The 27,589-nt window shown below is 45.4% G+C and overlaps 1 protein-coding gene across 2 annotated transcripts in view; it reads right to left on the bottom strand.

Annotated features, from left to right (window-relative positions):
• Positions 1-27,589, bottom strand: part of LOC137617228 (polynucleotide 5'-hydroxyl-kinase NOL9-like) — a 114,921-nt gene that overhangs the window by 56,026 nt on the left and 31,306 nt on the right. For both annotated transcript variants that reach the window (XM_068347168.1, XM_068347167.1), the window contains exons 2-3: positions 9,712-9,849; positions 1,579-2,944 (exon numbers count right to left, since the gene is read on the bottom strand). In XM_068347168.1, coding sequence (XP_068203269.1) covers positions 1,579-2,944; positions 9,712-9,791 — 1,446 coding nt within the window. In that variant the 5' untranslated portion in view covers positions 9,792-9,849. The remainder of the gene's footprint in view (positions 1-1,578; positions 2,945-9,711; positions 9,850-27,589) is intronic.

The following is a 27,589-nucleotide window of genomic DNA, read 5'->3' as shown; positions in this document are numbered from 1 at the left end:
CGAGAGAGAGAGAGAGAGAGAGAGAGAGAGAGAGAGAGAGAGAGAGAGAGAGAGAGAGAGAGAGAGAGAGAGAGAGAGAGAGATTGATTGGGGACAATCAATAATTGTCATAAGAAAATACAGTACTCTAGGTGATCTTCAACTGCGATGGGTTCGAGGAAAAGGGTCACCCAGAGGAGTAACTGGAAGCCGACAATCACGATTCCAATTGTCGGGAAGGTCTACTGCATAGAGCTGCAGGTCATAACTATGAATGCAGGCTGGAGAGCATGCGGATTGAGGGGCGAACACTCAAGCTCTCGCAGGCATGAAGTCTTCCTTTAAAAAGGTTTCATAGTTGCGCTCCATCCTGAACAGGCAAACTGCAGGGGTGTGTCTTGGAAACTGTGAAGCAACTGTCTCTCTAATAGCAGCAGCACATTGAGGCGAGGCGCACGATGGGGAATGACGGTAACCATCCTGCTCCTAACCCTTAACAGGCAGAGCATGTGCCAGAGGCGTGCGTTCTGGTGTCATGCGCACTATTGTACTACCACAGCCTCATCAGATGAGGAGTTGTCTGTTGAGACATGTGAGTTACTCCACGTGTATGCCCAGGAGTACTAGCACACTAAGGAGTATGCGCTTGCTGAGATATGTTCATCAACGCAGTGATCCAAGTGAGAAGTGATTTTGTCAAGTACCGGCAGCATGTGAGAGGCATGCTAACACTAAGCATGTCTCCTCCACCAGTCTTGTGAGGAGACAAAGATTGGTGTGACAGGTTGTCTTTAAGGGGTGGAGCCCTTGGAGAGACTCTCCTCTCGAACGGAAGATGCCGAAGGTGTCCGGTGCCGGAGCAGAAACACTTTTACGCTTCCGTCCAAGCAAGCACCGTTACACAGACCAAGACTCCTCCCTAGGGAGAAGCCCCTCTGTAAGTCTTCCAAAGGATACCAACGGAAAAGGTCGGAGGGCAGTGTACCGGAAATCAGAGGAAGAAGTCAGGATTTCTTCAAATTCGAGGATGATCCCGAAGGCGAAGAATTCCTTTTGGACCTCTTCTTTCTCCTTTTGCCATACGCAATCCACTGGGAGGGCAACCTCTCCCGACACTCATCACAGAAAGTCCTGACTATAGAAAAGTTCTCTGCAGGTAGGGCGAGGCTTCCCCGCTCCTGGCCACCTATTTACACCTTGTTATAAAAGTTCAACTACCACGTACTTAAGCTTCGCTGATCTCCAACCTATGTAAAGGACAAAGGTTTGTACTAGTGTAGAAACATTAAGGAATTAATAAGTGAAGTTTGTTGAGGGCTCGTACGTCTGTACTACTCGGTGGTTGAAGTCAAGGTGGTTTCTCAGTGAGGTGAGGGGTGCGAGGCTTATCTCGCTACCCGTCAGTAACTACCGACACCTTATTGTAAATTCTAGCAGCCAAATTATCAGATTTGCTAAAATCACCCTGTACTCCTATTAAAGGACAATGGTTTGTATCCCTGTAGGATCAAAAGTCTTTTATTTTATTGAATTGGATCAGTTATCTAAAAATACAAAAATTCAATTTTGCTTAAAGAATAGTAAACAGTGTAACATTACCTCTCTCTTTGCAGCTTCTTCAAGTTGATGTCTTGGCAGGCCATAATTGAGCAGATATGAATGCTGGTGAGCATTTAACTTACTCCCCTCAGTTGCATTTATACATAGTAGTGCATGACTATTAAAAGAGAAAACATTCTGTTTATCTAGTTCATTCATTTTGTATCCAAGAACTGTTACTTTCCCAACTAAGTTTTGGACAGAAACAAGGCCATGTACATATAGTGACTGACCAGGTGACAGAACAATGATGTAAGCATCTTTGCCAATGGTAAATATTTGTTTAGGACTTGAAACCAGTCTTTGGTTGTTAAAAGTTTCAGTTTTCATTCCATATTCCTTCTCTGTTTCGACTGCATTTTTCTTTTTTTTCTTTACACTCCCTGCAGATTTTTTTACCTTCTTAACAGACTTTTTGGGAACCTTATCTGACTGTTTATCGACACTGGTGCTTAACTGGAGGGACTTCATTTTTTTGGACAGCTTCTTTCCAATAACATCTGTTCCTGAATGACTAGCATATGTAAACAAGTCATTATTTTGGAACTTACATTCTGGTAATGCTGTTGCCCCTTCAGCGGCCTCTTTACCCACTATGCATTCCTCTAGTTCTTTTTCTAGCTGTTGCATGTCAATCACTTTTAAAGTCTGCCCCTTCTTCTTACTTGATTTTCTACCAGCATTTCTTTCTTTAGTTGTAACTTTGGATAGTTTTAGTCCGATAACAGGTTTCTTATTTTTAGATGATCTGGCTAGAGATGCAGTTTCTGGTTTAACTGGGTTGTCTATAACAGAGTTACTAGTCTCTTCTGAATTTTGAGGTTGGTGCTTCTTCATCTTGTGTTTCTTTTTGCCAGCAACAAAACTATTTACTCCCTCTGAATTTTGCACTTGGTATTCCTTTACCTTATGTTTCTTTTTTTTACCATCGAAGGGTCTTACTTCCTCTAACCTTTGAACTTGGAACTTGCTATTTTCAACCTTTTCTTTATTCACAACAAAGGTATCAGTGCCATTTAAATTGCATTTTTTCTGATTATGCTTCTTTTTAATGGTAACACTGTCACCTTCACATAAACCAAGATCTTGCTTCTTATGCTTGTATTTCTCTTTGCTAGCAACACAGGTGTTTGCTGCAGGTAAATTCGGATTCAATTGCTTCTTTTCTTTACCTTTCTCTTTAATAATAACACCTTTAGCTCCATCCACATTGCTCTGTTTCTTCTTAAATTTCTGTTTCTCTTTGACATCTGCTTCTATTCCATCTACACTCAGGCCTTGTCTAAGATCTTTACCACTTTTCTTAGGCTTTGGCTTCTCATCCACTTGTCCTTCAACTGATTCTCCTTTAGAAAGCTGCCTTTTCCTACAAAAAAATGTTATTTTTATAATAAAATAAATTTTTGAATATACTTACCCGGTGATTATATAAGCTGCAGCTCTGCTGCTCGACAGAAAACTCTACGTTCAAAATCCGCCAGCGATCGCTATGCAGGTAGGGGGTGTACTTCAACAGCGCCATCTGTCGTGCAGGTACTCAGTACTCAATGTAAACACAGAACTCAATTTTCTCCTCGGTCCACTGGGTCTCTATTGGGGAGGAAGGGAGGGTCCTTTAATATATAATCACCAGGTAAGTATATTCAAAAATTTATTTTATTATAAAAATAACATTTTTCAATATTAAACTTAGCCGGTGATTATATAAGCTGATTCACACCCAGGGGGGTGGGTAGAGACCAGCAATAAATGTTTACATTATTATGAGTTAAGGATTTTTTATTTCATTTTAGCAGTTATTCAAAATAACAAACATAAAATAAATAAGTACCTGGTAAGGAAGTCGACTTGAACAATTACTCTGCCTTTTTAAGTACGTCTTCCTTACGGAGCCTCGCGATCCTCTTAGGATGCTGAGCGACCCCTAGGAGCTGAAGTATCAAGGGTTGCAACCCATACTACAGGACCTCATCAAAACCTCTAATCTAGGCGCTTCTCAAGAAAAGAATTTGACCACCCGCCAAATCAACCATTTCAAGAGAAAGATTAAAAAGGTTATGGAATTAGGGGAATGTAGTGGTTGAGCCCTCACCCACTACTACACTCGCTGCTACGAATGGTCCCAGGGTGTAGCAGTTCTCGTAAAGAGACTGGACATCTTTAAGATAAAAAGACGCGAACACTGACTTGCTTCTCCAATAGGTTGCGTCCATTATACTCTGCAGAGATCTATTTTGTTTAAAGGCCACTGAAGTTGCGACAGCTCTAACTTCATGTGTCCTTACCTTCAGCAAAGCTTGGTCTTCCTCACTCAGATGGGAATGAGCTTCTCGTATCAACAGTCTGATATAATAGGATAAGGCATTCTTTGACATAGGCAAAGAAGGTTTCTTAATAGAACACCATAAAGCTTCTGACTGTCCTCGTAAAGGTTTAGTTCGTCTTAAATAGAACTTAAGAGCTCTAACAGGGCATAAGACTCTTTCTAGTTCATTTCCAACCATATTTGAAAGGCTTGGAATATCGAACGATTTCGGCCAAGGACGAGAAGGTAGCTCGTTTTTGGCTGGAAAACCAAGCTGTAAAAAACATGTAGCCGTTTCAGATGAAAATCCGATGTTCCTGCTGAAGGCGTGAATCTCACTGACTCTTTTAGCTGTGGCCAAGCAAACCAGGAAAAGAGTCTTTAAAGTGAGATATTTAAAGGAGGCTGATTGTAGTGGCTCGAACCTTTCTGACATAAGGAATCTTAGTACCACGTCTAAATTCCAACCAGGTGTAGCCAAACGACGCTCCTTCGTGGTCTCAAAAGACTTAAGGAGGTCCTGTAGATCTTTGTTGTTGGAAAGATCTAAGCCTCTGTGACGGAAGACTGATGCCAACATGCTTCTGTAACCTTTGATAGTGGGAGCTGAAAGAGATCTTTCTTTCCTCAGGTATAATAGGAAGTCAGCTATTTGGGTTACAGAGGTACTGGTCGAGGATACTGATACTGACTTGCACCAGTTTCGGAAGACTTCCCACTTCGACTGGTAGACTCTAAGAGTGGATGTCCTCCTTGCTCTAGCAATCGCCCTGGCTGCCTCCTTCGAAAAGCCTCTAGCTCTAGAGAGTCTTTCGATAGTCTGAAGGCAGTCAGACGAAGAGCGTGGAGGCCTTGGTGTACCTTCTTTACGTGTGGCTGACGTAGAAGGTCCACCCTTAGAGGAAGAGTTCTGGGAACGTCCACTAGCCATTGAAGTACCTCGGTGAACCATTCTCTCGCGGGCCAGAGGGGAGCAACTAACGTCAACCTTGTCCCTTCGTGAGAGGCGAACTTCTGCAGTACCTTGTTGACAATCTTGAACGGGGGGAATGCATATAGGTCTAGATGTGACCAATCCAGTAGAAAGGCATCTATATGAACTGCTGCTGGGTCCGGGATTGGTGAGCAATATATTGGGAGCCTCTTGGTCATCGAGGTTGCGAAGAGATCTATGGTAGGCTGGCCCCATGTGGCCCACAGTCTCTTGCACACATCCTTGTGTAGGGTCCATTCTGTTGGAATGATTTGTCCCTTCCGACTGAGGCAATCTGCCATGACATTCAAGTTGCCTTGGATGAACCTCGTTACTAGAGAAAGGTTTAGATCTTTTGACCAGGTGAGGAGGTCCCTTGCGATCTCGTACAACGTCATAGAATGGGTCCCTCCTTGCTTGGAGATGTACGCCAAAGCCGTGGTGTTGTCCGAGTTCACCTCCACCACTTTGCCTTGAAGGAGGGACTTGAAGCTTTTCAAGGCCAGATGAACTGCCAGTAGCTCCTTGCAGTTGATATGTAACGTTCTTTGATTCGAGTTCCAAGTTCCCGAGCATTCCCGACCGTCTAATGTCGCACCCCAGCCCGTGTCCGATGCGTCCGAGAAGAGAACGTGGTTGGGGGTCTGAACAGCCAGGGGCAGACCCTCTCTGAGGCTGATACTGTCCTTCCACCAAGTCAGGGACGACTTCATCTTCTCGGAAATGGGGATCGAGACCGCTTCTAGCGTCTTGTCCTTTTTCCAGTAAACAGCTAGGTGAAATTGAAGGGGACGGAGGTGTAGTCTCCCTAACGAAACGAACTGTTCCAGGGATGATAGCGTCCCTATCAGACTCATCCACTGTCTGACTGAACATCGTTCCTTCTTCAGCATGTTCTGGATGCATACCTGGGCTTGACTTGTTCTGGGGGCCGACGGAAAAGCCCGAAAAGCTTGACTGTGAATCTCCATCCCTAAATACACAATAGTTTGGGATGGGACCAGTTGAGACTTTTCCATATTGACCAGGAGACCCAATTCCTTGATCAGATCTAGAGTCCACTTTAGATTCTCCAGACAGCGACGACTGGAAGAAGCTCTTAGAAGCCAGTCGTCCAAATAGAGGGAGGCTCTGATGTCCGCTAAATGAAGGAATTTGGCTATATTCCTCATCAGCCTCGTAAACACAAGAGGAGCTGTGCTTAGGCCAAAGCACAGGGCTTGAAATTGGTAGACAACCTTTTCGTAAACGAATCTCAGAAAAGGTTGGGAGTCTGGGTGGATGGGGACGTGAAAGTATGCGTCCCTTAGGTCTAAAGAGACCATCCAGTCTTCCTTTCTGACCGCTGCTAGAACGGACTTTGTGGTCTCCATGGCGAACGTCTACTTTGTGACAAAGACATTCAGCGCACTGACGTCTAGCACCGGCCTCCACCCTCCTGTCTACTTTACCACTAAGAAGAGACGGTTGTAGAAGCCCGGGGATTGATGGTCCCGGACTTTGACTACCGCTCCCTTTTCTAGTAAGAGAGACACCTCCTGCTTCAAAGCTCGTCTCTTGTCTTCCTCTCTGTACCTGGGAGAGAGATCGATGGGAGACGTTGCTAGAGGGGGTTTGCGTACAAACGGGATCTTGTACCCTTCTCTGAGCAACTTCACAGATTGTGCATCTGCGCCTCTTTTCTCCCAGGTCTGCCAAAAGTTCTTGAGTCTGGCTCCCACTGCTGTCTGAAGAAGGAGGCAGTCAGACTCTGCCTTTAAAGGACTTGGTACCTTTCTTCTTCCCACGTCTCCCTTCGGCACGAGCACCTCCTCTGCTGGAGGCTCTGCCACGAAAGGGCGGAATGAATCTGGACGCTGGAGTGTCCATCCTGGGTCTTGACAAGGTAGGCAAAGGGGTGGCTTTGCGGGCAGAGGACGCAACCAGGTCATGGGTGTCCTTCTGAATCAAAGAGGCAGCAATCTCCTTAATCAAGTCCTCTGGAAAAAGGCACTTTGAGAGAGGAGCAAAAAGAAGTTCTGATCTCTGACACGGTGTTACTCCAGCTGACAGGAAAGAGCAAAGGTTCTCCCGTTTCTTGAGGACCCCGGATACGAACGAAGCCGCAAGCTCACTAGATCCGTCACGTATGGCCTTGTCCATGCAGGACATTATGAGCAAGGAAGATTCCTTGTCAGACGGGGAGATCTTCCTGCTCAAAGCTCCCAGACACCAGTCCAAAAAGTTAAAGACCTCGAAGGCTCTAAATACTCCTTTCAACAGATGGTCTAGGTCCGTAGGAGACCAGCATATCTTAGAGCGTCTCATGGCTAGCCTGCGGGGAGAGTCTACCAGACTTGAGAAGTCGCCCTGGGCAGAGGCAGGAACTCCCAAGCCGAGAACTTCTCCCGTGGCATACCAGACGCTCGATCTGGAAGAGAGTTTCGCAGGGGGAAACGTAAACGCTGTCTTCCCTAGGTTCTTTTTGGACTGCATCCAATCTCCTAAAACTCGTAAAGCTCTCTTGGACGAGCGGGCGAGGACGAGTTTCGTAAAGGCAGGCGCGGATGACTGCGTACCTAAAGCAAACTCTGACGGAGGAGACCGTGGAGCCGCAGACACAAACTGGTCCGGATACATCTCTTTGAACAGAGCAAGAACTTTTCTAAAGTCCAAAGAGGGTTGCGTGGTCTTGGGTTCGTCAAGGTCCGTATGTGGGTCATCAATGTGTGCCGCGTCGTCATCATCAGAGAGTCCATCATCTGAGAATTGAGGAGGAAGCGGCAAAGGAGTAGGAATCGGCTGGTCAGCTGAGTCCGGCAGCACGGGTGCACGCGTGACTGAACCGGACGCAACGTCATGGAACTGTTGCCCAGTCTGTGAACTGGCAACAACCATAGCAGCGCGGGGACGCATAGCGTCTACTCCAGACTGTCTAGTCTGATGTGGGCGAGCAGAGGTAACCACACTGGGTTGCGGAGGTTGACGCACCGCGTCAAAACAAAACAACTTAGACTGTTGTTGTACCTCGCGAACGTCAACGGAAGGTTCCGTGCGTCGCTGAACGTCAACATGCGGCTGGCAGGGTACACTGGAACGCATGGGTGGCGGGACTCTCTCAGCTGGAGTGCGGAAGAAGGTCGCCTCAGCGTCCACAGGACGCACAACCGTGGGTGGTTGTAGGCTAGAGGTTGGTGCAGCGTCAACCTTCTCCGCACGAAAGTCCTGCATCAATGACGTTACCTGAGACTGCATGGTCTGCAGCAAAGACCACTTAGGGTCTACAGGAGCAGGTGCGGCAACAGACGGTGTGACTGCCTGATGCGGTACCGCTTTGCCTCTCTTAGGAGGTGAGCAGTCGTCGGAAGACTGCAGCGAGTCCGAACTGACCCAGTGGCTACAACTGGGCCGTTGGACTTGCGCGGAAGGGACCGACTTGCGCTTAAGAGGCCGCGAGACCTTGGTCCATGGTTTCTTACGAGAAACCTCTTCCGCAGACGAGGAATAAATGGGCTCTCTCGTCTTTGTGTGGGTGGGGCGATCTTGGGTAGATACGCCCGAAACCACGGAGGGAACGTCTGTTCGCTGATTAAAGCCTCTCGAACCCTTTGGTCGTACGACATTGCTTCTCCCCTGGACTTGGGAGCTTGCAAGAGGTCCCGGACTGGGAGGACGACAGGCACGAACAGACGAACCCTCAAGCGCAACACTATCCACAACACTATCACTCACTTTATCACTACCCACTGCACTCTTACACTTCAGCTCCTTGACGTCTGCCATGAGTTGGTTACGGTCACTAGCCAAGGACTCGACTCTCTCACCCAAAGCTTGGATGGCACGCATCATATCTGCCATCGAAGGTTCTTGAGTGCTAGAAGGGGGATCAGGAGCAACCACTACAGGGGAAGGGATAGGTTGTGGGGCATGAGGAGAGGAAAATTCAACGGAGCGAGACGAACTTCTCCTGACTCTATCTCTCTCTAGCCTACGTGTATATTTCTGGAATTCGATAAAATCGAATTCCGAAAGCCCAACGCATTCCTCACATCGATCTTCCAATTGACAGGTTTTATCCCGACAATTGGAACAAACGGTGTGAGGATCGATAGAGGCCTTCGGAAGACGCCTTGAACAGTCCCTAGCATTACACTTCCTGAAATTAGGGACTTGAGAAGGGTCAGCCATTTTGAATAAGTCAAAGGGGAATTCAATAACTATCCAAAGTCATCAACAAATAATTTGATATCAACAAAAGAATGCAAGGATGTATTGAAGATAAAGCCTGCAAAGCGAAAGCTCAAAACTAGAAACGTGTACTTCACCAAAAAGTTGTGAAAACCAATCCAGTTAGCAACAGCGAATTAGTAGGTCTTGCCGGTGGCACGACAGAGAGAAAATTGAGTTCTGTGTTTACATTGAGTACTGAGTACCTGCACGACAGATGGCGCTGTTGAAGTACACCCCCTACCTGCATAGCGATCGCTGGCGGATTTTGAACGTAGAGTTTTCTGTCGAGCAGCAGAGCTGCAGCTTATATAATCACCGGCTAAGTTTAATATTGAAAAATAGAGAATGTGTAAATAAATCTTCTAAAAACTACAGAAATGAGACAGTTACTGACCCAAAAGAGCAAAGCAAAAATGTTTATTATATTCTTCCCCATTTACATTTTTAAGTAACTTGACACAACTTTAAACACTAAAAATTCTCTCCCTTCCAGTTATTATTCATTGCTACTGTATGTGATTTTTTTTTTATACAATCTAACTTCAACTCAAATGCAGTATATTTTTTTTATGAATCTGCATTATCATTTACAAAAAAATACAGAATAATTTTTCGTTTCAACCTAGCCCCAAACTACAGTACGTACCTTTTAGGAGACTTCTTGGGTTTGACAGAAAGTTCCTCACCATCTACATTCAAACTTTTGACATTCTTCACAGAAAACATCTCTCATAGCTTAGTTTTATTTCTTTTTTTTTACAAATTTAAAGCTTCAGCAATGAATCTGAAATTCAGGAGAAAACTAAGACATGGGATTCAGTCCAAATATCTAAACACTAATATAGAATATTTTCTTAAAGCCATGTAGGTGTTTAAGAAATCTAGATCAATTGTTTAATCTAACCATCAAATGCTAAAATCTTTAAAATTAATATGTATTTTTCTTAGTTATACAAACCTTAGCCATTTATATGGGTTTATGCTGTTGCTGTTTTGCTACGACCAAAATTAAAGAAATCGTGTGGGTCTGGCAACATTGTATGGTTGCCCTCTGGACCAACCAGTGCTGGGTATTTGCGTGGGAATTTGGGGCTCCGTTCTTACATCCTGCTCTTGGTTAAAACTTGTGGGGTGGATGAGGCGGGAAATATAAATAAATGACTCAGGTGTATATAGTCAGGAAAAATGATATTTTAGTTATAAAATAAATTTTTGAATATACTTACCCGGTGAATATATAGCTGCAACTCTGTTGCTCGACAGACAAACTCTACGGAAAAAACTCGCCAGCGATCGCTACACAGGTTGCGGGTGTGCCCAACAGCGCCATCTGTCGACCAGATACCCAGCTCTTATGTAAACAAAGACTCAATTTTCTCCTCGTCCCACTGCGTCTCTATTGGGGAGGAAGGGAGGGTCATTTAATTTATATATTCACCGGGTAAGTATATTCAAAAATTTATTTTATAATTAAAATATCATTTTTAAATATTTAACTTAGCCGGTGAATATATAGCTGATTCACACCCAGGATGGTGGGTAGAGACCAGTAATATATGTTTACATTTTATGAGCTAAGAGTTTTTTATTTCATTTTAGAAGTTATCAAAATAACAAACATAAAATAAATAGGTACCTGGTAAGGAAGTCGACTTGAACAATTACTCTGCCTTTTAAGTACGTCTTCCTTACGGAGCCTCGCGATCCTCTTAGGATGCTGATCGACCCCTAGGAGCTGAAGTATCAAGGGTTGCAACCCATACAACAGGACCTCATCAAACCCCTAATCTAGGCGCTCTCAAGAAATGACTTTGACCACCCGCCAAATCAACCAGGATGCGAAAGGCTTCTTAGCCTTCCGGACAACCCATAAAAAACATTTCAAGAGACAGATTAAAAGGATATGGAATTAGGGAATTGCAGTGGTTGAGCCCTCACCCACTACTGCACTCGCTGCTACGAATGGTCCCAGTGTGTAGCAGTTCTCGTAAAGAGACTGGACATCTTTCAAGTAAAATGACGCTAACACTGACTTGCTTCTCCAATAGGTTGCGTCCATTATACTTTGCAGAGATATATTTTGCTTAAAGGCCACGGAAGTTGTTACAGCTCTAACTTCGTGCGTCTTCACCTTAAGCAAAGTTCGGTCTTCCTCACTCAGATGTGAATGAGCTTCTCGTATTAACAATCTGATAAAGTCTGACCAAGCATTCTTTGACATAGGCAAGGATGGTTTCTTAACTGAACACCATAAAGCTTCAGATTGGCCTCGTAAAGGTTTAGTACGCTTTAAATAGAACTTAAGAGCTCTAACAGGGCATAAGACTCTTTCTAGTTCATTGCCTACGATCTCCGATAAGCTGGGAATATCGAAAGATTTAGGCCAAGGCTGAGAAGGCAGCTCATTTTTGGCTAGAAAACCAAGTTGCAGCGAACAAGTGGCTTTTTCCGACGAAAATCCGATGTTCTTGCTGAAGGCATGAATCTCACTGACTCTTTTAGCCGAGGCTAAGCATACCAGGAAAAAAGTCTTAAGAGTGAGATCTTTCAGGGAGGCTGATTGTAACGGCTCCAACCTGTCTGACATGAGGAATCTTAGTACCACGTCTAAATTCCATCCAGGGATAGCCAAACGACGCTCCTTGGTGGTCTCAAAAGACTTAAGGAGATCTTGCAGATCTTTATGTTTGGAAAGATCTAAGCCTCTATGCCGGAAGACCGATGCCAACATGCTTCTGTAGCCCTTGATAGTGGGAGCTGAAAGGGATCGTCCTTTTCTCAGGTATAAGAGAAAATCAGCTATTTGAGCTACAGAGGTACTGGTCGAGGATACAGAAACTGACTTGCACCAGTCTCGGAAGACTTCCCACTTCGATTGGTAGACTCTAATGGAAGACGCTCTCCTTGCTCTAGCAATCGCACTGGCTGCCTCCTTCGAAAAGCCTCTAGCTCTCGAGAGTCTTTCGATAGTCTGAAGGCAGTCAGACGAAGAGCGTGGAGGCTTTGGAGTACCTTCTTTACGTGTGGCTGACGTAGAAGGTCTACCCTTAGAGGAAGACTTCTGGGAACGTCTACTAACCATCAAAGTATCTCGGTGAACCATTCTCTCGCGGGCCAGAGGGAAGCAACTAACGTCAACCTTGTCCCTTCGTGAGAGGCGAACCTTGTTGACAATCTTGAACGGTGGGAATGCGTAGAGATCCAGATGTGACCAATCTAGGAGGAAAGCATCTATATGTATTGCTGCTGGGTCCGGGACTGGAGAACAATAGATTGGAAGCCTCTTGGTCAGCGAGGTTGCAAAGAGATCTATGGATGGTTTACCCCAAGTGGCCCAAAGTCTCTTGCACACATCCTTGTGGAGGGTCCATTCTGTTGGAATTACTTGCCCTTTCCGACTGAGACAATCTGCTATGACGTTCAAGTCGCCTTGGATGAACCTCGTTACTAGGGAGATGTCTTGACCTTTTGACCAGATGAGCAGGTCCCTTGCGATCTCGTACAACGTCAGTGAGTGGGTACCTCCTTGTTTGGAGATGTACGCCAAGGCCGTGGTGTTGTCCGAGTTTACTTCCACCACTTTGCCTCGAAGGAGAGACTTGAAGCTTTTCAAGGCCAGATGTACTGCCAACAGGTCCTTGCAGTTGATATGCATGCTCCTCTGACTCGAGTTCCACAGTCCTGAGCATTCCCGACCGTCTAGTGTCGCGCCCCAGCCCACGTCCGATGCGTCCGAGAAGAGAACGTGGTTGGGAGTCTGAACAGCCAGGGGAAGACCCTCTCTTAGGTTGATATTGTCCTTCCACCAAGTCAGAAAAGACTTTATCTTTTCGGAAATCGGGATCGAGACCGCTTCTAGCGTCTTGTCCTTTTTCCAGTGAAAAGCTAGATGGTATTGAAGAGGACGGAGGTGTAGTCTTCCTAGTGACACAAATTGTTCCACGGATGACAGCGTCCCTACCAGACTCATCCACAGCCTGACTGAGCAGCGTTCCTTCTTCAGCATCTTCTGGATGGATAGCAGGGCTTGATCTATTCTGGGGGCTGATCGTCTTGTTGTTCAGCAACGTCCTCATCAGAGGGTTCCTCATCCGAAAACTGATGAGGAAACGGCAACGGAGTGGGCAACGTCTGGCTCGCTGAGTCCGGTCGCACTGGTGCATGCGTGACGGAGCCGGACGCAACATCATGGAACTGCTGCACAGTCTGTGAACTGTCAACAACCATGGGTGCGCGAGGAAGCACAGCGTCCACCCGAGACTGTCTAGACCGTCTGGGTTGTGCAGTCAACACCATACCGGGTTGCTGAGGTTGACGCACTGCGTCAAAACAAGTCACCTCTGCTGGTTGTTGAACGTCCTGAACGTCAACAACCACCTCCGAGCGTCGCTTAACGTCAACGTGCGGCTGGCAACCCACACTGGGTCGCATCGGTGGAGGAACCACCTCAACTGGCAGACGCGAGAAGGTTACCTCAGCGTCAACAGGACGCACAACCGACCGGTTGGAAGGTTGTTGGCCAGAAGGTTCGGCAGCAACCTTCTCCGCATTAAAGTCCTCTATCAAGGACGCAAGCTTGGACTGCATGTCTTGCAGCAAAGCCCATTTAGGGTCTACGGGAGCAGGTGCGGCAACAGACGGGGTTAGCGACTGAGGCGGAACCGCTTTCCATCCCTGAAAGCCTTGTTTATGCATGACATAATTGTACAGCAAAACTTCAAAGGCTCGAAAACAGCTGTGAAGTTGACCTGTAAAAAACTTGGAGCGTCTCCTGGCCAGGCGCCAGGGAGAGTCTACGAGATTTGAGAAGTCTATCTGGGCAGAGGCATGAACTCCCAAGCCGAGAACTTCTCTCGTGTCATATCAGACTCTCGCTCTATAAGCCAGTTTAAAAGAAGGGAAAGCAAAGGCTGTATCCCCCAAACTCCTCCTGGTGATAAACCAGTCGCCTAGCCAACGTAAAGCTCTCTAGGAGAGCGAGAGAGCACTAGCTTAAAAACAACGGCTTCGAAGTAGCTAGGCCTAGTGTAAGCTCTGACGTTTAGGCGAACGAGGAGCAGCAGTTACAAAAAGATCCGGACAAAGATCCTTAAAAAAAAATCATCATGATTTAATTAAAGTCCATAGAGGGCTAAGCAGCTTTAGGCTCCTCTCCATCTGACAGAGTCCTCAAGGGAATATCAGTAGGAGGGGGAACAGCAACTTCCTCATCTACAGGAACCTTGTCCGATAAAAGCTGAGTCTCAAGCAAGGGAGAGACCTACCGTGGTGGCAATGCTTTACAAGCAGAGTCCACACTCACTGGTGCATTAGTAGCGGACTAGGACGCAACGTCATGTAACTGCTTGACAGTCTGTGAACTGTCAACAACTGAACTGACAACCACAACAGGTGCGTGAGGACGCACAGCGTCCACTCGAGACTGCTTTGACTGCCTAGACTGAGCAGTCAAAACAACTCTAGAATGCGGAGGTTGACGCACAGCGTCAAAACAAGTCAACTACGATTGTTAGCGAACGTCTTGAACGTCAACAGGAGCATCAGCAAGTGGCCTAACGTCCAAATGCGGCTGAAAATCCACACGAGACCGCATCGAGTGTGGTTCTAAACAACCTGACTGACGTGACTTAGCTACGCCAACGTCAACAGGAAGCACAAAGGAACGTTAGGTTGGCTGAAAGCCAGGATATCGATGAGATAAACGGCTAGACTCAACGGACTAATCGGCAGAATAGTCTTCCATAAGGGAGGCAAGCATATTCTGCATGTCTTGCCATACAACCCATTAAGGATCAACGGAAATGGTTGTGGTAAGAGACGAGGGTAACGTCTGTGACCGCAACACTTTGCCAACAAAAAAGACTCTCGGAGTCTGTGTTACGCTTTTGTTAGGCGGCGAGCAGTTATCCGATGACTGCATAGGGTCAGAGCTGTCCTAATGGCTGTAACCAGGATGCTAGACCTGTCCTGAAAGGACTGACTTTCGCTTAAGGGCTTCGAAACCTTGTGACAGGTTTCTTATGCGAAAAGCCTTCGGATGACGAGGAGAAAAAACGTCTCTCTCGTCTTATGGTAGGGGAGATCTTGGTAAGATACACCCGATACCATAGAGGGAAACGTCTGTTCGTTGATCAAGGCCTCTCGAACCCATAAGTCGTTCGACATTACTTCTCCCCTGGGCTTGGGAGCTTGCAAGAGGTCCCGGACTAGGTGAACGACAGGCACGAACAGACGAACCCTCGGACGCAACACTGTAACACTTTGCGCAATATCACTTTATCACTTCGATTTTCTGTTTTGCACTTATTCCACTGAAATCGAAACTTTTACTGATTTCTACCTGAAACACGCAATTCTACCCTTCATTAAAAGGTAGTAATTGCGAAATCAGTCGTATAATGCAAGCTCATTAATACCAGCAAAAACCAGAAAACATATTTTAAGATAAAAAAAATTCAGTGGCTGGGGAAGAGACTAAACACTAGTTCATATAAACTACGTTTTCAATCTCTCACCGCACATAGCCTGGGGACGAGAATAAAAAACTAAAAACGTTTTATCCTTTCTCTCCGTACAGAGACTAGGGACGAGAGTAACTCGAGAACAACGTTACCCGCCTGAACGGAACGTTTTCTCTCCTCTCTCTCCCTCCGTCTCTATCTCTCTCTCTCTTTCTCTCTTGATTTCGCACCTAAGAGAAGAGCCCAATTACATTTCGTCAAAAAAACATGTTATTTGACCAAAGGAAAAAACTGAAAGGCTTTTCAAATAAAAAGTTCCTTTAAAATAGAATTTAAAACATTTAAGCTTAGAAAGAATGAACAAAACGTCGGAATCGATTTACTCTTACTGCAAAGTGAAACCGTGATACACTCTCTCTCTATCGTAACGATAGAGCGCATGTTGAACGTCCTAAACGTCAACAACTGCGTAGCATAAATAAACTAAACGTTAGTTCATCTTTGAAAACAGTACGAAGACTATCAAAGAAATCCTTTCATAAAATATTACAATTAAAAAGTTTTAAATCCTTAGCTCTTTAAAAGCTAATTACGATATAAAGGGCTCAACGTTGATTAACTTCGGTTTCCAAGTTAGGACCGCCTACTCTCAGGAAAGGTCGCATATAAACAAAACATTAAAATTTATTTTTATATGTTTATAATAAAAGGAAAGTTAATCGAAGAGGCCTAATAAAGGCGGAGAGATATAAAATATATAGAGGAAAATCTATAAATAATTTATAACGTGATAAGATAATTACTAAAAGCCTAAACACACTTCCGTCCAAGGGAAGGGTCGGCCATTTAAAAGTGAAAGAAAGTCCATACTCTCTTTGTCACCATAATTAAATCTATCCAAAATAAGTTCAAGATTTAAGATGAAGATAAAACACCTGCATTGCGAAAGCTCAAAACCAGAATATAGTACTTCACCAATATGATGTGAAAAATGTTATTTTCATTAGTAAAATAAATTTTTGAATATACTTACCCGATAATCATGTAGCTGTCAACTCCGTTGCCCGACAGAATTCTACGGAAGGGATACGCCAGCGATCGCTATACAAGAGGGGGGTGTACTCACAAGCGCCACCTGTGGCCAGGTACTGCAGTACTTCTTGTTGACACCACCTCAATTTTTCCTCGGTCCACTGGTTCTATGGGGAGGAAGGGTGGGTCAATTAAATCATGATTATCGGGTAAGTATATTCAAAAATTTATTTTACTAATGAAAATAACATTTTTCAATATTAATCTTACCCGATAATCATGTAGCTGATTCACACCCAGGGAGGTGGGTGAAAACCAGTGTACATGTATATCAAGAAGCTAAGTATCCCGTATTTCATATTATCAGTTATTCAAAATAACAATGAAATTATAAGTACCTGGTAAGGAAGTCGACTTGAGCCATTACTCTGCCTTAAATAAGTTCGTCTTCCTTACTGAGCGCAGCGTTCCTCTTAGGAGGCTGAACAACTCTAAGGTGCTGAAGTATCAAGGGCTGCAACCCATACTAAAGGACCTCATCACAACCTTTAACCTCGGCGCTTCTCAAGAAAGAATTGACCACCCGCCAAATCAACAAGGATGTGGAAGGCTTCTTAGCCGACCGTACAACCCATAAAAAGTATTCAAGAGAAAGGTTAAAAGGTTATGGGATTATGGGAATGTAGTGGCTGAGCCCCCGCCTACTACTGCATTCGTTGCTACGAATGGTCCCGGGGTGTAGCAGTACTCGTAAAGAGACTGGACATCTTTGAGATAGAATGATGCGAACACTGACTTGCTTCTCCAATAGGTTGCATCCATAACACTCTGCAGAGAACGGTTCTGTTTGAAGGCCACTGAAGTAGCCACAGCTCCCACTTCATGTGTCCTTACCTTCAGCAAAGCAAGGTCTTCTTCCTTCAGATGAGAATGTGCTTCCCTAATCAGAAGCCTGAATAGTAAGAAACTGAGTTCTTAGACCTTGGAAAAGAAGGTTTCTTGATAGCACACCATAAGGCTTCTGATTGTCCTCGTAAAGGTTAAGACCTTTTTAGATAGTACCTAAGAGCTCTAACTGGGCAAAGTACTCTCTCCAGTTCATTCCCCACCAAGTTGGACAGGCTTGGGATCTCGAACGACTTAGGCCAAGGACGTGAAGGAAGCTCGTTTAGCAAAAACCGAGCTGCAAGGAACATGTAGCCGTTTCAGATGTGAAAACAATGATCCTGCTGAAGGCGTGGATCTCACTTACTCTTTTAGCTGTTGTCAAGCACACGAGGAAAAGAGTTTTTAATGTGAGGTCCTAAAAAGAGGCTGATTGGAGAGGTTCAAATCTTGATGACACAAGGAACCTTAGGACCACGTCTAGATTCCAGCCTGGAGTGGACAACCGACGTTCCTTTGAGGTCTCAAAAGACCTAGGGAGGTCCTGTAGATCTTTGTTGGTGGAAAGATCCAAGCCTCTGTGGCGGAAAACCGCTGCCAACATACTTCTGTAACCCTTGATCGTAGGAGCTGAAAGGGATCTTACTTTCCTTAGATGTAACAGGAAGTCAGCAATCTGGGTTACAGTGGTACTGGTTGAGGAAACTGCATTGGTCTTGTACCAGCTACGGAAGACTTCCCCTTGAGACTGATAGATTCTGAGAGTGGATGTTCTCCTTGCTCTGGCAATCGCTCTGGCTGCCTCCTTCGAAAAGCCCCTAGCTCTTGAGTCTTTCGAAAGTCTGAAGGCAGTCAGACGAAGAGCGTGGAGGTTTGGGTGTACCTTCTTTACGTGAGGTTGACGTAGAAGGTTCACTCCTAGAAGAAGAGTCCTGGGAATGTCGACCAGCCATTGCAGTACCTCTATGAACCATTCTCTCGCGGGCCAGAGCGGAGCCAACCAACGTCAGCCGTGTCCCTTTGCGAGAGGAGAACTTCTGAAGTACCCTGTTGACAATCTTGAACGGCGGGAATGCATACAGGTCGAGATGGGACCAATCCAGCAGAAAAGCATCCACGTGAACTGCTGCTGGGTCTGGAATCGGAGAACAATACAACAGGAGTCTCTAGGTTATCGAGGTAGCGAACAGATCTATGGTTGGCTGACCCCACAGGGCCCAAAGTCTGCTGCAAACATTCTTGTGAAGGGTCCACTCTGTGGGGATGACCTGACCCTTCCGGCTGAGGCGATCTGCCATGACATTCATACCGCCCTGAATGAACCTCGTTACCAGCGTGAGCTTTCGATCTTTTGACCAGATGAGGAGGTCCCTTGCGATCTAGAACAACTTCCACGAAAGAGTCCCTCCCTGCTTGAGGATGTAAGCCAGGGCTGTGGTGTTGTCAGAGTCCACCTCCACCACCTTGTTAAGCTGGAGGGACTTGAAGTTTATCAAGGCCAGAAGAACCGCCAACAACTCCTTGCAATTGATGTGAAGTGTCCTTTGCTCCTGATTCCATGTTCCCGAGCATTCCTGTCCGTCCAAAGTCGCACCCCAGCCCGTGTCTGATGCGTCCGAGAGGAGACGGCGGTCGGGTTTCTGAACAGCCAAAGGTAGACTTCCTTGAGAAGAAAGCTGTTCTTACACCACGCGAGAGAAGACCTCCTCTCTTCGGAAACAGGAACTGAGACCGTCTCTAGCGTCATGTCCTTTATCCAGTGAGCAGCTAGATGATACTGAAGGGGGGGGAGGTGGAGTCTCCCTAACACGATGAACAGGGCCAGCGATGAAAGTGTCCCTGTTAGACTCATCCACTACCTGACTGAGCATCGGTTCCTTCTCAGCATGCTCTGGATGCATTCTAGGGCTTGGAAGATCCTTGGGGCCGACGGAAAAGCCCGAAAAGCTCGACTCTGAAGATCCATACCCAGGTAGACAATGGTCTGGGATGGGACGAGCTGAGACTCCTCAAAATTGACCAGGAGGCCCAGTTCCTTGGTCAGATCCATAGTCCATCTGAGAATCTCCAGACAGCGACGACTTGTGGGAGCTCTTAAAAGCCAGTCGTCTGACGGAGCCGGACACAAGATCATGGTACTGCTGCACAGTCTGTGAACTGTTAACCATGGGGAAGCGAGGAAGTACAGTGACAACCCGAAGCTGTCTAGACTGTCTGGGTCGTACAGACAACTCCTTATCGGGTTGCTGAGGTTGCCGCACTGCGTCACAAGAAGTCACTTCTGCTGGTTGTTGAACGTCTTCCCAGTGACACACTGACTCCGTAAACAAAAAATCCTCTAACAAGGACTAAGCTTGGACTGCATGTCTTGCAACACAGCTCAAGGTCTATGGGAGCAGGTGTGGTAACAGACGGGGTTAGCGACTGAAGTGGAACCATTACCTTCCCTGGAAGCATGTTATGCTTAAATAAAAGTCCATAGGAGGCTACGCAGCTAAAGGCTCCTCTCCAAATGACAGAGTCCTCAAGGGAATATCAGAAGGAGGGAGAAAAGCACTTTCTCATCTACAGGGACCATATCCGAGAAAAGCTAAGTTCTCTCAGTGAGGGTTTCACTGGTGCAAAAGCAGCAGACTAGAAGGCAACGTTAAGAAACTGCTTGACAGTCTAGTGAGTTGGCAACAACCAAAGATGTGTGACTGAGAAGCATGCGGTAAGGTATGCAGAGCATGCTGTATGCAGAGCATGCTGTATGTAGAGCATGCTGTAAGGTAAGCAGAGCATGTTGCATGGCGTGTAACATTTCTCAGAAATTCCATGACCAGTGCTAGATTGAATAATATCGCATTACTGTCCATTGAAAGTGCACGTGCCGAGGGAATTGATTTAGACTGTTTTGTTGATGAATTTGATAGCCGGTATGATAATCGTAGAATTAAGCTGCACTAAATATACGTACTATAATCTACTTCACCTCAGGAAAGGGAAACTCGCCCTGTTGGCAACACTGCATTACTTCATGCATGCTTGCATGGGGTTTTAATATCAACATAATATTTACATTACATTCATAACTCATGATTCATTTTTGTTTTGAAGATATTTTTGCCATATTTTGCGATTTTGTTAAAAATATATTGCAAGGAATACATATATATTTTTTTTTTATTAAGTAATACGAATAACCTCCATTATCATAATGTTTGTGTAGGCATACATGTATATGATTACAAATGCAAGTTATGAAAGTAATGAGGTGTTATTATTGTCATTTGTTATTTCAAAGTTGAATGGGAAGAGGCTCAAGTTGAGGAGAAAGTGGCAGATGCATGCGTTGAGGTGGCTGACTCATAGCATGAGGTTCCTGCCTCAAGAGTTGCGCTTGCCTCAAGGGTTGAGGTGGCTGCGCAGAGAGAGGCTCTTGACTCACGAGTTGAGGTTCTTGAGGTGTGAGCTGCGAGAGTTGAGGTAGCGGCTGCGCAGAACGCAGTTTCTGTCTCACGAGTTGAGGTTCCTGAGGAGCTAGCCTCAAGAGTTGAGGCTCTCGCCTTGAGGAAAGTTGAGGTAGCAGCTGCGAGAGCTGAGGTGGCTGCCTCAAGGATGGTAGAGGTTGTCGTACCTCAAGAGGTTGTTGCCTCGAAGATGGTCTAACTGCAAGAAAAATCTTGCCTCAAGGCATAAGACTCCTGCTCCCATTGTTGAGGTTGCCTTAAGGAAGGTTGAGGTTGCTGCACAACGCTGGTAACTGGCAACTCCGAACGCGGTAAGGTAGCTTGAGGAACCTCAACTTCGTACGCCTGGCAGACTGGACTGCGGTGAGGCGGAGCGCTCGCAGGAGGAGGTGTAACCTTCTCAGCCTGAAACTCACGCATTAAGACCGCAAGCTGCGACTGCATGGACTGCAGCAAAGTCATCTTGGGATCAACAGACGATAAGGTCTATTGAGGCAAAGCCTTAACAGAAGATGAGGTCTGTTGAGGCATCGCCTTACCTCTCTTAGGAGGTATGCAGTCACCTGATGACTGCGGAGAGTCAGAGCTAACCCAATGACTGCATCCGGGTTGTTGAACTCTAGAGGTCTGGACTTTACGTTTAAGAGGTCTTGAGACCTGAGTCCAGCGTTTTCTCCCCGAAATTTCTTCTGCAGACGAGCAAAATAAGGGCTCAATCGTCTGCGGGTGGGAGTGACGGTCTCTGTAAGACACGCCCGCAACCACCGAGGATACTTCTGTGCGCCGATCAAGGCCTGCCGAACCCTTTTGCCCTTCGACATTGCTTCTCCCCTGGGCTTGGGAGCTTGCAAGAGGTCCCGGACTGGGAGGACGACTGGCACGCACAGAAGTACCCTCACGCACAACACTGACACACTTTGCGCTAATCACTTATCACTTTTGATTTTCTGTTTGCACTTATTTCACTGAACTCGAAACTTTAAGTGGTTTGTACCTGAAACACGCAATTCTATCCTTCCTTAAAAGTTAGTAATTGCGAAAACAGAATTACAATGTAACAGAAAAATCTAATGAAAGATAAATAATTCAGTGGCTGGAAAGAGACTAAACACTAGATCAAATAAACTACGTTTAAAATCTCTCACCGCATAAAGCTTGAGAACAAGAATAAAACTCTAGAAACGTTTACCTTCTTCCCCTAAAGAGACTAGGGAGAAGAGCAAAAACGATAACAACGTTACTCGCTTGAACGAAACGTTTATCCAGCTCTCTCTCCCTCCGTCTCTATCTCTCTCTCTCTCTCTCTCTTGACTTAGAACCTGAGAGAAGAGCCCAATCATATATATCGTTAAAACATATTATTGTTAAAGGAAAAAAACTGAAATATTTCCCAAATAAAAAGTTCCTTTATTAGAATTAAAACCATTAAACTAAGAAAGAATGAACAAAACGCTAGAAACGGTTACTCTTACTGCAACGTGACACCGTGAAAATTCTCTCTCTATCGTAACGATAGAGCGCAAGTTGAACGTTCTGAACGTCAACAACTGCAGAGACAAAACAAAACGTTAGTTCAACTTTGAAAACAGTACGAGACTATAAAAGAAATTCTTTCAAAAACATTAAAATAGCATAATATGTTAACAGGTAAAACCGAAATGACGGGCTCAATGTTAATTAACTTCGGTACCAAGAAAAGACCGCCTACTATTAGGAAAGGTCGAATATAAACAAATATAAAAATTAATTTTAATAAGTTTATAATAAAAGGAAGTTAATCGAAGAGGCCTATAAAAGGCGGAGAGATATAATAAATCTATAACTTTTGTTAAGCAAAATTAAGAAAGAGAGTCTATACTCTCTTAGACACCAACACTTTCGTCTAAGGGAAGGGTCGGCCATTTAAAAGTGAAAGAGAGTTCATACTCTCTTCGTCACCATAATTAATCAAATTAATTCCAAAAGCTAGCTAAGCTAATGATAAAACTTCCTGAATAGCGAAAGCTAAACTCTAGAGCAAATACATCACCAAATCGTGAGCAAAAAACTCCAGAATCAACAGCGTATCCATGTAGGTCTAGCCGGAGGCACGACAGAGGAAAAATTGAGGTGGTGTCAACAAGAAGTACTGCAGTACCTGGCCACAGGTGGCGCTTGTGAGTACACCCCCCTCTTGTATAGCGATCGCTGGCGTATCCCTTCCGTAGAATTCTGTCGGGCAACGGAGTTGACAGCTACATGATTATCGGGTAAGATTAATATTGAAAAACTCCAGTTTAGCAACAGCGAGTAAAGTACGTCTTGTCAACACGTCGACAGAGAGAAAATTGAGTCTTTGTTTACATAAGAGCTGGGTATCTGGTCGACAGATGGCGCTGTTGGGCACACCCGCAACCTGTGTAGCGATCGCTGGCGAGTTTTTTCCGTAGAGTTTGTCTGTCGAGCAACAGAGTTGCAGCTATATATTCACCGGCTAAGTTAAATATTTAAAAATACAAATTACCGGGTACTTTAAAAATATGACAAATTCAGAGATAACTTGTAATTTTCCCTAACTAATACAAATTTGGAGTTATTTATGTGGATATTTTTCGACAAAGCTGGAAGGTAGCCCTAAGACTTTAACTGTGAGGTGGCAACCCTGCCTAACCACTAGTGGGTAAGTAGGGGGTGGTTGGGGGATACCAAACTGCCTAAATATACTCACAACTCAAGTGTATCTTGTCACCTTTTTATTGCAGTCAGAGCTTATTGAGGAACAGGTGATGGTAGGACAATTTATATAAATAACCAGGTTTGTATTAGTTAGGGAAAAATAGAAATTATCTCATAATTTTTCATTTGCTCCCACACTAACAAACCCTACGATATTTATGTGGATAACTTACCCTTAGATGGGTGGTAAATCCAACTACTGGCTTAGTCATTGACCCAGGTTTGCCTAGTACAGTGTTAGACTGTGGTCTAGGGAAAACCTTGCCACCTCACTTATCAATACAAAGTGATACTGATAGCGGCCTGAGCAACATAATTGTTGAGATATAGCATATGAACATCTAAGATGTTTCGAGTCTAAATAGGAATCTTACACATAATATGTTATTTTCATTAGTAAAATAAATTTTTGAATATACTTACCCGATAATCATGTAGCTGTCAACTCTGTTGCCCGACAGAATTCTATGGAGGGATACGCCAGCTATCACAATACTAGAAGGGGGTGTTCTTACCAGCGCCACCTGTGGCCAGGTACTCAAGTACTTCTTGTTGACACCTCCTCAATTATTCCTCGGTCCCACTGGTTCTTTATGGGGAGGAAGGGAGGGTCAATTAAATCATGATTATCGGGTAAGTATATTCAAAAATTTATTTTACTAATGAAAATAACATTTTTCAATATTAAACTTACCCGATAATCATGTAGCTGATTCACACCCAGGGGGGTGGGTGAAAACCAGTGTACAAGATTAAAGGATAGCTAAGTCTCCCATATTTCATATAACAGTTATCTCAAATAACAATGAAATAATAAGTACCTGGTAAGGAAGTCGAATTGAACCGTTACTCTGTCTCTTTTTTAAGTTCGTCTTCCTTACTGAGCGCAGCGTTCCTCTTGGAGGCTGAATCAACCCAAAGGTGCTAAAGTATACAGGGCTGCAACCCATACTAAAGGACCTCATCACAACCTTTAACCTCGGCGCTTCTCAAGAAAGAATTGACCACCCGCCAAATCAACAAGGATGTGGAAGGCTTCTTAGCCGACCGAACAACCCATAAAAAGTATTCAAGAGAAAGGTTAAAAAGTTATGGAATTATGGGAATGTAGTGGCTGAGCCCTCGCCTACTACTGCATTCGTTGCTACGAATGGACCCAGGGTGTAGCAGTACTCGTAAAGAGACTGGACATCTTTGAGATAGAATGATGCGAACACTGACTTGCTTCTCCAATAGGTTGCATCCATAACACTCTGCAGAGAACGGTTCTGTTTGAAGGCCACTGAAGTAGCCACAGCTCTCACTTCATGTGTCCTTACCTTCAGCAAAGCAAGGTCTTCTTCCTTCAGATGAGAATTTGCTTCTCTAATCAGAAGCCTGATGTAGTAAGAAACTGAGTTCTTAGACATTGGTAGAGAAGGCTTCTTGATAGCACACCATAAGGCTTCTGATTGTCCTCGTAATGGTTTTGACCTTCTTAAATAGTACTTAAGAGCTCTAACAGGGCAAAGTACTCTCTCTAGTTCGTTCCCCACCATGTTGGACAGGCTTGGGATCTCGAACGACTTAGGGCAAGGACGGGAAGGAAGCTCGTTTTAGCCAAAAAAACCGAGCCGCAAGTAACATGTAGCCGTTTCAGATGTGAAACCTATGTTCCTGCTGAAGGCGTGGATCTCACTTACTCTTTTACCTGTTGCTAAGCACACGAGGAAAAGAGTTTCTAATGTGAGGTCCTTAAAAGAGGCTGATTGGAACGGTTCAAATCCTGATGACATTAGGAACCTTAGGACCACGTCTAGATTCCAGCCTGGAGTGGACAACCGACGTTCCTTTGAGGTCTCAAAAGACCTAAGGAGGTCCTGTAGGTCTTTGTTGGAGGAAAGATCCAAGCCTCTGTGGCGGAAAACCGCTGCCAATATACTTCTGTAACCCTTGATCGTAGGAGCTGATAGGGATTTTACGTTCCTTAGATGTAACAGGAAGTCAGCAATCTGGGTTACAGTGGTACTGGTTGAGGAAAACTGCATTGGCCTTGCACCAGCTTCGGAAGACTTCCCATTAAGACTGATAGACTCTGAGAGTGGATGTCGTCCTTGCTCTGGCAATCGTTCTGGCTGCCTCCTTCGAAAAGCCTCTAGTTCTTGAGAGACTTTCGATAGTCTGAAGGCAGTCAGATGAAGAGCGTGGAGGTTTGGGTGTACCTTCTTTACGTGAGGTTGACGCAGAAGGTCCACTCTAGGAGGAAGAGTCCTGGGAAACGTCGACCAGCCATTGCAGTACCTCGGTGAACCCTTCTCTCGCGGGTCAGAGGGGAGCAACCAACGTCAACCGTGTCCCTTTGTGAGAGGCGAACTTCTGAAGTACCCTGTTGACAATCTTGAACGGCGGGAATGCATACAGGTTGAGATGGGACCAATCCAGCAGAAAGGCATCCACGCGAACTGCTGTTGGGTCTGGAATCGGAGAACAATACAAGAGGAGCTTCTTGGTCATCGAGGTAGCGAATAGAACTATGGTTGGCAGACCCCACAGGGCCCAAAGTCTGCTGCAAACATTCTTGTGAAGGGTCCACTCTGTGGGGAAGACCTGACCCTTACGGCTGAGGCGATCTGCCATGACATTCATATCGCCCTGAATGAGCCTCGTTACCAGCGTGAGCTTTCGATCTTTGACCAAATGAGGAGGTCCCTTGCGATCTTGAACAACTTCCTCGAATGAGTCCCTCTCTGCTTGGAGATGTAAGCCAAGGCTGTGGTGTAGTCGGAGTTCACCTCCACCACCTTGTAAGCTGGAGGGACTTGAAGTTTATCAAGGCCAGATGAACTGCCAACAACTCCTTGCAATAGATGTGAAGTGTCCTTTGCTCCTGATTCCATGTTCCCGAGCATTCCTGTCCGTCCAGTGTCGCACCCCAGCCCGTGTCCGATGCGTCCGAGAAGAGACGGTGGTCGGGGGTCTGAACAGCCAAAGGTAGACCTTCCTTGAGAAGAATGTTGTTCTTCCACCACGTTAGAGTAGACCTCATCTCTTCGGAAACAGGAACTGAGCCCGTCTCTAGCGTCATGTCCTTTATCCAGTGAGCAGCTAGATGATACTGAAGGGGGCGGAGGTGGAGTTTCCCTAACTCGATGAACAGGGCCAGCGATGAAAGTGTCCCTGTTAGACTCATCCCCTGCCTGACTAAGCATCGGTTCCTTCTCAGCATGCTCTGGATGCATTCTAGGGCTTGGAAGATCCTTGGGGCCGACGGACAAGTCCAAAAAGCTCGACTCTGAAGATCCATACCCAAGGAAACAATGGTCTGGGATGGAACGAGCTGAGACTCCTCAAAATTGACCAGGAGGCCCAGTTCCTTGGTCAGATCCATAGTCCATTTGAAAATCTCCAGACAGCGACGACTTGTGGGAGCTCTTAAAAGCCAGTCGTCTGACGGAGCCGGACACAAGATCATGATACTGCTGCACAGTCTGTAAACTGACAATCATGGGCAAGCGAGGAAGTACAGTGACAACCCGAATCTGTCTAGACTATCTGGGTCGTACAGACAACTCCTTAACGGGTTGCTGAGGTTGCCGCACTGCGTCACAACAAGTCCCTTCTGTTGGTTGTTGAACGTCTTCCCCGTGACACATTGACTCCGTAAACAAAAATCCTCTAACAAGGACTAAGCTTGGACTGCATGTCATGCAACACAGCTCAAGGTCTATGGGAGCAGGTGTGGTAACAGACGGGATTAGCGGCTGAAGTGGAACCATTACCTTCCCTGTAAGCATGTTATGCTTAAATAAAAGTCCATAAGAGGTTATGCAGCTAAAGGCTCCCTCCAAATGACAGAGTCCTCAAGGGAATATCAGAAGGAGGGAGAAAAGAACTTTCTCATCTACAGGGACCTTATCCTAGAAAAGCTAAGTTCTCTGAGTGAGGGTTCACTGGTGCAAAAGCAGCAGACTAGAAGGCAACGTTATGAAACTGCTTGACA

This window comes from Palaemon carinicauda, chromosome 23 (assembly GCF_036898095.1).
Source record: "Palaemon carinicauda isolate YSFRI2023 chromosome 23, ASM3689809v2, whole genome shotgun sequence".
NCBI classification, from domain to species: domain Eukaryota; kingdom Metazoa; phylum Arthropoda; class Malacostraca; order Decapoda; family Palaemonidae; genus Palaemon; species Palaemon carinicauda.
Note: the sequence above shows the minus strand (reverse complement) of the source record. Positions and strands in the feature narration are given on the sequence as shown.